Raw genomic sequence first — 10,005 nt, 5'->3', positions numbered from 1 at the left:
ATCTGGGTAATAATATACTATCGCATTGTCTCACTCAATAGTTTTATTATTTTATTTGGTGTCCTGCTAAAAGCATGGGTCACTGCATTTGTTAGGTATTTCTTTAATACTGAATTTTATGTTTACAGGTTTACTCTTTTCAAATAATTATATTGCTTGTAGGTCGTGTCTACATGACAAGAAAACAATTTCTTTTAGGGAAGGAGTGAACTAATAAATGTGGGTGTGGGTGTTAGTTTCTCAATGTGGAAATTGGTTCTGCCTTGCAAAATATTTCATCAGAATGTCTGTTTCAAATAGGTTTGCTCAGTCCCATTGAAGGGAGCCTCATCAAAGCCTCATGACTGGCTGTCAGTGGGAGACACCTGGTCGGTTGTCACCATGCCTTACTTCAAGTATACCCTCCATGTAGACAGATAACTTGGAGGGCGAAAATATTTGGGGCCAAATAATACAGTACAGTTTGGGAACTCTGGCCTCGTGTAGACACGACCATACGTAACAGGGTAAGATGAACTAGTCAAGAAAGGTTATAAGAAGCTTTTTGGAGCATATGTACAATGACTAGTAATTTGAGGCAACAGAGGAATGAGTGAAAACAACTAATGAAAAGGAAAAGATAAAATTCTAAGCATTTGGTTCCATCACTTAGTTACTGGTGTCCCAGATCAATGGTTCCTCTCCTTTGACCCCAGCGACTGAAAAGTGGGCGACTCCTCTAGATGAAGCAAGAATTTTAAGCAGGAATATAGGGTTAGGGGAGAGAGATTTGAATCAGCAAAAGTTTGGAGGCCCTGCCTATCCCAGATAACAAAAAGCAAACTCATGTGTTTTTCATTGCTATGATGACACTTCCCTTCTGACTTGATCTTCATATAACCTCTGTTTGTGTACAGTTCCCTAGGTGTCTTTCATTTTTCAAAGCAATTTCAATGTACATTCAATAGCTTCTCATTTAATTCCAAGAAATTAACTTACCTTAGAGTATTGCTTTGAGTCATCAGATCCTAGAAGCTCTTTCTTTTGTTTTCTCCAAGTCACATTTCTTTCTGTCTTTCAGTTGAGTTACTGAGCTATTCAGGCTATATCTTTCGTAAAACTTCCCAGCTACTCAACAAGATGAATTCAGGGTACTGAAGCACGGACTTATTATGTAAAACCAGTTTCGACATAGCTGTGCTACTTAACATTCTGTCCAAAGGCAGACTGCACCAGAGAAATAAAGTGCTTCTTTCCCAGTGAAATTTAATTGGGTCATTTGAACCCTGAAAGTCAAATAGTTACACAAGAAATTACAAGATCTCTGTCCATTCTACGTAAAAGACAATTGCCTAGAGACTTGGACGTTGGATAAGCTTAACAGTTCAACGTAATGTTGGTGAAAGATCTAAGTGTGGACCTTGAAGAGGCAGCTCCAAGAACTACCCTAGATAAAAGATGCTTGTTTCCTCTTTTAGTTTAACCACAAGACCCATGCTTTCACTGCAGAGCCACACTATGACAGGGAATTTAAAACATGAACCCATATGTCTGAGACTGCTTCTGTTCTGCAGAAGCTGAGAGAGCACTAGACTGGAGGAATTTTAAACCTTAAGGAATTTTCCAAGTGCTAGATCGAGATGTTCAGTGTCTTTTTCAATTTTGGCATGGTGACAATGGAAAATCTCTATATGAAATAATAATGAATCCATAACAAATATGATTGGTAGACAAGCACACCATCAGGAGTATAATAATCTTTCAGCTTCACTCAATGAAACTTTGACGCTAAAAATCATTACTTTGATAATATTGCCCTCAGAATAGAATAGCTGCCTGCTGTTAATGTTCAGTAATATTTGGCTTAGAAAAAGTGTGCTAAGTTAACTTCTGTGATTTTTTTTTTCCAAAATGAGAGAATTACTTAAAGGGGCCAAATGCTGTCAATGATTACATTTCCATTGTAGATTGAAGGAGGAGATTGTACTGTGCAAACAATTTGATAACAGGGTATCTAAAATTTTACGTCTAATTTTCAAATAAAGTTTTATAGGAAAAAAATTATCTATCAGTCACTTAAATGCAAATACCACTAGAGTGTTCTATAGGTATTTGTATATATTAGATAATTAGCATTAATAAATCAATAAATTATAATTGCTTTAATATTACTATGAAATTTCTTTAGTTTAAAATATAATTTTTAAGAAACAAAAAATAGAATATTTGGATCCACATAAAATGTATTTGATTGGTTTAGCTGAATTAATAAGTAAGTTCAATCAAGCCTATGGCAAGCTCAAATGGCATTTTGACCAGCTGTTTTTCTGAGTTGCTGTAATTATGCCTACAGACTGAGCAATGAAGGAGACTGATTTTGGCTTTAACATTGCAATGCATTAGCTTAAGACAAAATTAGAAACTAATATTTGTCTTTCACAAGTGATGATCTCACAATGTGAAAGAGAACAAAGATCTGCAGCTGGTAAAATTTAAGATCTCACTGTTCGAATTTTTAAATGAATAGACTACCACAGACGAATAATACTTGTCCAAAGTCACTACTATCACGATGTGTAAGAGACAGAATTTATGACGTTGAGTTAGCAGCAGATGTAAAACAGAATGTATCTTCTTTGCTTTTTGTCTTTTCTGTAGTTTTGGATGGTACTCATTATGTGCATAACTAACACTGTTTACTGTATGCTTCTGTCTGATCAAGTGCATGTTTTTTTAAAAAGTTACTGTTTGCCTGCCTAAAGTTAAATGTTATAAATTTAAACATGTTCATGTAATTTATCAGTTTGTTGAGCATGTGTTCACACCCTGTCACATGATTATTTCCTCTACTCAGAATGCTGCTTACAAACACAATACAGTTAACCTTGGCATGCTGCCCTATGGAGGTATTTCAGCAATGCATGCAGGCAGAAGCATGACTTTAAACTTGCAGACTAAGTCTAAATTTGATCATCAAGAACTACCTCTTCAGAAAGTAAGTATGGACTGCCCTACATGTGTCAGCATACCAAAGCCAATTAATGTTGTTTGTTCACTTAATGTGTTTAGGCTGTACATACAACCTGCTTACTATAGGCTCCTATGAGTCCAAAAAGCACAAGGGCGAGTATTGTAGAGCCTGAACTCTTAGCTGCTAAATGAATATTTGTAGCTGGACTGATTATCAGGTTCCTGCTTTTTGGATTGAGCTTTGCTTTTTGGATTGAGCAGGTACATGGCTTTTTGTGTTGCTTCAAGGTTCATTTTTCTTACTATTCATTTCCTTTTTTCCTCCTTTGTTTTTCTTTATTTTGTGTTTATATATATGTTTTTTACTTTTTTGGAGATAGTCCTATCGTCCTGGTGATGCATTCTGAGAACAGAGCTCAAAATTATTGTTGGATTTCAATTGATTCTTTTGGAAAAGACATAGATTCCTAAATTAGGAGAATTAAGTAGCTGGTAGTTATAAGTGCTTCTTCAGCCCATTTTTTTGTGGGAACTGTAACACAGAAGAAAAATATGAGAAACAAGTTTGTGGCTTAGGAAACTAGGTTAGTGGAAAAGTAGCAAGTTTGCATGGTATTAGATGAAAATGTGGGAACACTGAAAGGGAATATACTGAAAGAGGAAACATTTCCATTGTTAAAGGAAAATTTCTGTTTGTTTAATTCAGCCAAAACTGAGAATGCACATTTTACATTTAGATCGATTAATGTCTTCTGTCTTAGTTACGTTTTAGTGGAAACCAATGAGTCATTTTCACAGTATGTCATTATGCCTATATATTTATATAGTCATTAGCCTAGTAAGTTTTTATGAAAAAGCAGTGCAAAGTAGGGATAATAGAATGACAGTAACTTCTAAACACTTCTTCCCTCTTAATAAAATGAATGAACATTATGACTCACCCCATCAAAATGAGGTTCATAAGACCTCAAATTCCTGTTTTATTGTTAATCTAGTTTTTTAATAACATTCCCAAACTGTGGACAGTTTGGTTCATACTATGAGTAGAATAACAAAATCAAGAAGACATTTATAGCCACAGCTTTTTTATCACTCACCATAACTTTAAAAAAAAAAAAACTAAATTGAAAACTTTTGAATGTTGTTTTTGCTGTGCCCGGTCTATACTGCAGGACCAGTGGAGTGCTGGTAACTTTCTCTCCAAGGAGAAAGACAAGGCCTTGATTTGTGGCATCTGCCAATGTCAGCAATATAAATACTCTCCCTATGGCTAATTTCAAGGTACCAACTTAATGTCACTGAACTTAGAATTGGGAAGATTCACGTGCAGTTGACTCTCATGAGCCAGTACAAATTGGCTCCAACACACCATCAGCATGACTATTTTTACTTGAGTTCCTACTTTAATGGAACCTGTTCTTCATGTCCTCTCAGATGCCCAAGACTCTCATCCTCTTCCCTAAAACAAAACCAGTTTTCAAAAAGACCTTGAAACTTAACTGCATTAAGGAATAGATGAGATATCACAACTTTAAATAGGCACCTTTCTTATAGGGCTTGCTAATTAAATAGAAATCAAACCTTAGATTAGTCTGCTCTCACACTGCTAATAAAGACATACCCAAGACTGGGTAATTTGTAAAGGAAACAGGTTTAATTGACTTACAGTTCCACATGGCTGGGGGGGCCTCACTATCATGGTGGAAGGCGAAGGAGTAGCAAAGTCACATCTTACATGGCAGCAGGCAAGATTGCTTGTGCAGGGGAACTCCCATTTATAAAACCACCAGATCTCATGAGACTTATTCACTACCATGAGAACAGTATGGAGGAAACTGCCCCCATGATTCAATTTTCTCCACCTGGCCCCACCCTTGACACACATGGATTATTACAATTCAAGGTGATAGTTGGATGGGAATACAGCCAAACCATATCAAACCTTTAAACTAAAAAAATTGAATTTCAAAATTCAGTGAACAAATTAAAGAGATCTTGGCATGATGGAAGCTATTGCCTGAACCCCCCTGAAGTTATATCATATGAAGATGCCCCTATTTGGCTTAATTTTTGGCCATATTTACTTATCAATCTGACAATATAGATATATGCAGTATCTGAAAATGCCAATACACTTGAAACAGTGTTTCCTAACATCTAAATTACTCTCCAGATATAAATTAGATATCACTGTATTAGCATATTAATTTCCTGATGTCATTTGGGGTACCCTAGAGAATGGACTCACTATTACTGCGAGCTCTAAGAAGAAATAATACAGAGTTATATTTGGGGACTTTCAATAATCCTCAGTTGAGCACAGAGATGACCAAAACGAATTCTCTTTGGAAGCTACATTAATTGCAAATCAAGAATCATTCAAGTATTGAAAGACTCCACCTCAAAGTAAATTATCGTCAATATTTTATTATCTGCACCAAAAAAAGAAGAAAAATAGAGAAGGCAAGGGAGGAAAAAGATACATAGGCAGGGCAAGTAATGCATTACTCCAAAAGATTTTATGATCCAAAACTTACCACTTTAAGTCCTATAAACTTTAAGCATTTAGGCATCTGGGACAGCTTTCCCACCCCATCACCAATGCAGGAACCTTATCAGGCACTGGATAGTTAATCAGCTGCAATAATAGCTCTGGGTTCTGCTTCCTCCCACGAATTCCAGTCTAAGCCTCTGTCCCTTCACTTTTGTACCCTGATACGTCTCTTGTACAGAGCTTTCATTTGAAAATTTGTTAGGTTTTTCTGCCACACTCTAGAGTCAAACTCTCTTTAAAATGCAGTCTCTCCAATTATTCCTCCTGGGCGCCACTGACCATTGCTAACAGGTCCCATGATTGAGGTTCAATTTCCCTGAACCCTTCTCCCCAGGAGAGGAGATAGGCAAAAATTACTTAACTTTGATTTAGAAATGCATAAAAATCTGTTATAACATGTTTATCTTTCTACTTAATATAGTAAAAATTACCGTCTCCGGTCCTTAAGACTTCTTTACAGCCCCTAAATACTCATTAGCCATAAGAACTGTACTAAAATATAGGGTAAGACCAATTTTTAAACAAACATTTTCAGTAAATAAAACTGACATAAATGTTTCTTCTCCTGTGGAAATTCTGAAGCTGTCCTTTTATTCATAAAATTATTGAATGATAATACTGGCTATCTCTAGTTAGATCCTGTGGCAAATGACTCTGGGGTGTCCTAGAAAGAATGAAGGAAGTTTCCTAAGGAATCTAATGTTTTCACCTGTTAGAATTTAAGCACTGGAAATGGAGTTGTAGTATCCATTTGTGCAGGTGCTGCTCTCCGAAGGAAACATGTATCCCCACCCTCTCTGTTTGCCAAGGCTTGCCTCTTGTAACTAGGACAAAGAAGAAACTTTTTTATATTTCTTGTCCTGCACCAAGGCTGTCTTTAAACAAATTTGTAATAAACTAATTAAAGGATATAATTATTTGTGAATGAAGCTTGAAGAACTCTGCACTTGATAAACTATTTACATAGTGAATATTTATATGAGCAAAAAGGGAGCACTCTTCAAGATTTTGCAATGTATTTTAAATATTTTTCATTTTTTCATATTTATTACATGTCAGATCAAGTATGGTATGTTTTTCATGTATTACAAGCTAAATATAGGCTTTCTATACTATAAAGAGTAAATTACATCTTCTATAATTTTATAGAACTCTTTAAGATATTAAGAAAATGCCAACAAATATAACAAAATTAGTTTAATAAATTTAATTTCCTTAATATATTCATTTATTTAGATGCTTATGCTAATTTCCCAGAAAATTTAGTAATACTTAGGAACCAGAACATTTAGAACATATAAATCTTTTATTAAATTATAGAATTATTAGTATTTTCTATTGATTTTTTATTCATTCATTCAGTCATTCATTTATTCATTTATCATTTATTTACTGCCTTTCCAAAAAGCATATAAGGCAACTTTCTATGATGTTATTAATGGTTCCATGTGCTTCTTTGGATGTGTTTTATTTGTAATTAAGCTTAGCTATCGTCTTGAAATTTTATGTTGTCATAGAGAAATACAAATTGTAAAATGCTAGTTCAAACCAGCATTTTTAATATCAAAATTAATGGTAGAATGGATAGATATTTCCACTGGGAGAATAATAAAGACAAGGATTTATTGAGAATCTACTATGTACCTGGTGCTATGAGGTACTTTAACTACATTTTGTCTTGCAACTCATAAAACCCTCAAAGTACATATTTATCTCCATTGTATAGATGGGGAAACTGAGGCTCATGTGTCACACAGAAGAACTCACCTGTATTGTCACTGTTTCACTGTCATAACTCCTGCACTTAGCATAGTAGTAGGTAGAATTTAAATCTGCTTCTGCCTGGTGCCCACATACATACTCCTTCTACTCTATGATGATGCTTTCTCAAATGTTTGTAAAACCTAACATTTTCATAGAACATGACTCATAGGTTAAAAAGCTCTTCCATATGCATTATTACCTCACATTGTCTTCAAAATAATCTAGATAAGTAGATATTATAGGATGGAGAAAAGAATACACAAGTAGAATATATTAACTAATCCAAAACATATCATGACCCCAATCATGCCGTGTGTGCTACAGTTAGTGCTTTCTTAGTTAGCTGAGTTTAGTGAATGCTAGTAATTATCTTGTGCTTTTTCAGATCCACTTGCATTTCCTGAGCACTCAGTATCACCAAGAATTATTTTTGGTAGCAGTGAAAGGCTTAAGGTTATGGATCCAAGAAAACAACTCATTAATCATCCAGGCTACTGCAGCCCTAGACACAAGCAGGGCTGGGGAGAAAATCATTGGCCTTTCCTATCCCCATGTCTGCAAGTGGCCGGCTGCTAATATAAATAGTGTGGTCTCTTCTATAATGGATAAATTGATAATTTTCTCTTGTTCGTTTTTTAATTTCCACCACCATAACAGCATACCATAGCATCCACTGCTTGTTTGCTTATTGAATTAGGCATTAATATAAATTAATTATAATTTCAGGTGAGGGAAGGCTAAAATAGTAGAAATATATGTAATAAATTATCTTATCATAGAATTTTGCATGGAAGAAATTGGCCTCACTATCTGTTTTACTAAAGTTGACTGAAATTAGTTAGTTGATATTCATCCTACCAGATTTTGAGTTAGAGAAATTTAGATAGCAATATTTGCACCTAAACTATTTTTAAATGTCTAATGTCCTTTCTTTCTGGATATATGCAAATGACTCAGTATCAGATAGTACCAACATTTGGTATGCATTTATTCACCCTAGTGCCAAGACTTAGTGGCTTATTTAATGCAGTTTTTTCTGCTGAAAGCAAAGCAAGATTTATGCTGCACCTCAGGGCAACTCATGCCTATAATTTCTATTGATTCTGCTGCATTTATTATTGGCTACCTGTCCCTCAAGAAAGATTCACTTACCTTTCTAATTATGAAAAAAGCTTTCAGCCTATAAATCCAAATAAATTCTTATAGACAGTGACTAAATTTACCAAAATAATAATTTAGTACTCATGTGGAATTTCGTTATAATGGAATTCTGGTTTTAAAATAACTTGGGCATTATATTACCACCTTCAGATTGAAGCCTATGAAATCACTGTCATTTAGATCCAGGCTTGGCATATTTTTACCTTTGTAATACCTATTTTTTCCAAAAGATATGATGGAAATGAATAATATAACAATAATTTCACTGGAAAAACTTTGGGGGAGATTGTTTTTAACAATTTTTACTGCAGATTTTTGAATCTGTGGTAATGTCCTTTATGAACCATGTGCCAATTATTTAGCAAAAGAGATCCTTGTATTCTTAAGAGATATGCCCTGAGACCTTTGCAAATTGCCAAATTCTAATACCACTCTCATATAATTGTAATAATAAGTGTAATTTCACAAGCATACTGTACACCCATCAATTAGCAAAGCTGCTGTACCATCTAAGCTTATTTAACTCACTTATGTGACTACTGTGCACACACATGTTTATACACACATATATACATAAGAACACACATGCATGCACTTACTCATACAAATGTGCAGACATATATAGATATAGAGAAAGAGGCGTACATATGCATGCACGTTTATGTCTCAGCAAAATTAGAAATTACTTGATCAAATAGATACTTGTGATCATTCATAGCAGTGAAAATTACGAATGTTAAATCCACAAATACCCACACTCATCTTTGGGCACAGCATTTGTTCCGCAAGACTTCTACTCGGCATTATTGCATGTCTTATCAAATACAATTTCTGATTTTTCACTAAATCACACCAGCCATCTTCTGTATTATTTTGAAATATTTAAAGACCTGCAGAGTTTAGAAGCTAAGGAAATAGTGCATTGTGATGATTTTCTGTGTTATTATATTTAGTTATATATGATGAGGAAAATAAAACTCATTCTTACTCCTTAAAATATCCAAAGAAAATATCAAGAATGTGGTACAAAAAAATAATTGAATTAATAGCTGAACCTCAGTTCAATTATTTTCTCTGGAATATTAAATTTCAACAGTGATAGCTTCATTTTTTTTAACATTTTTCAGTAGCTCCTTTTAGCCTTTAATAGAATTTTAACTGCAGAGCTACTCAATTTATATACAATGGCTATACTCCTTTGGGAAGGAATATGCACATGATTCTCTTTTTGGTCTGCACCACCACCACCACCACCACCACCATCATCAAATGTCAATAAATTGTTTTTAATGATCTTTCTATTTCTGCAGACTTAAGCCATCCCTAAGGTGTCTCATGCAAGAAAAACAAAAAGGCCAGAGTATTCTTAAAAGGAAATTGCTTTCAGGAATTTCCTTTAATTTTGCTACCTAGTGAAAGTATCTTTTTAATGTGTCTGCATGTTTATGTTCCTTTTGGCCCCTGTAATAGAGACTTGGTGTGATTGTTAATTCTAATTTTGAAAAGAAATAGATTAATTTATAAACTAGTGAAGCACCTACACCATTATATTAGGATTTTGACTAAAAGGATCTCGC

At 34.5% G+C, this 10,005-nt stretch overlaps 1 protein-coding gene across 1 annotated transcript in view; it reads left to right on the top strand.

Annotated features, from left to right (window-relative positions):
• Positions 1 to 10,005, top strand: part of LRRC7 (leucine rich repeat containing 7) — a 570,226-nt gene that overhangs the window by 480,287 nt on the left and 79,934 nt on the right. Inside the window, exon 22 of the mRNA XM_063697691.1 lies at positions 2,834 to 2,974. Within this exon, the coding sequence (XP_063553761.1) occupies positions 2,834 to 2,974 (141 nt within the window). The remainder of the gene's footprint in view (positions 1 to 2,833; positions 2,975 to 10,005) is intronic.

This window comes from Gorilla gorilla, chromosome 1 (assembly GCF_029281585.2).
Source record: "Gorilla gorilla gorilla isolate KB3781 chromosome 1, NHGRI_mGorGor1-v2.1_pri, whole genome shotgun sequence".
Lineage (NCBI taxonomy): Eukaryota > Metazoa > Chordata > Mammalia > Primates > Hominidae > Gorilla > Gorilla gorilla.
The sequence above is the reverse complement of the archived record's forward strand: the minus strand, read 5'-3'. Positions and strand labels throughout refer to the sequence as shown.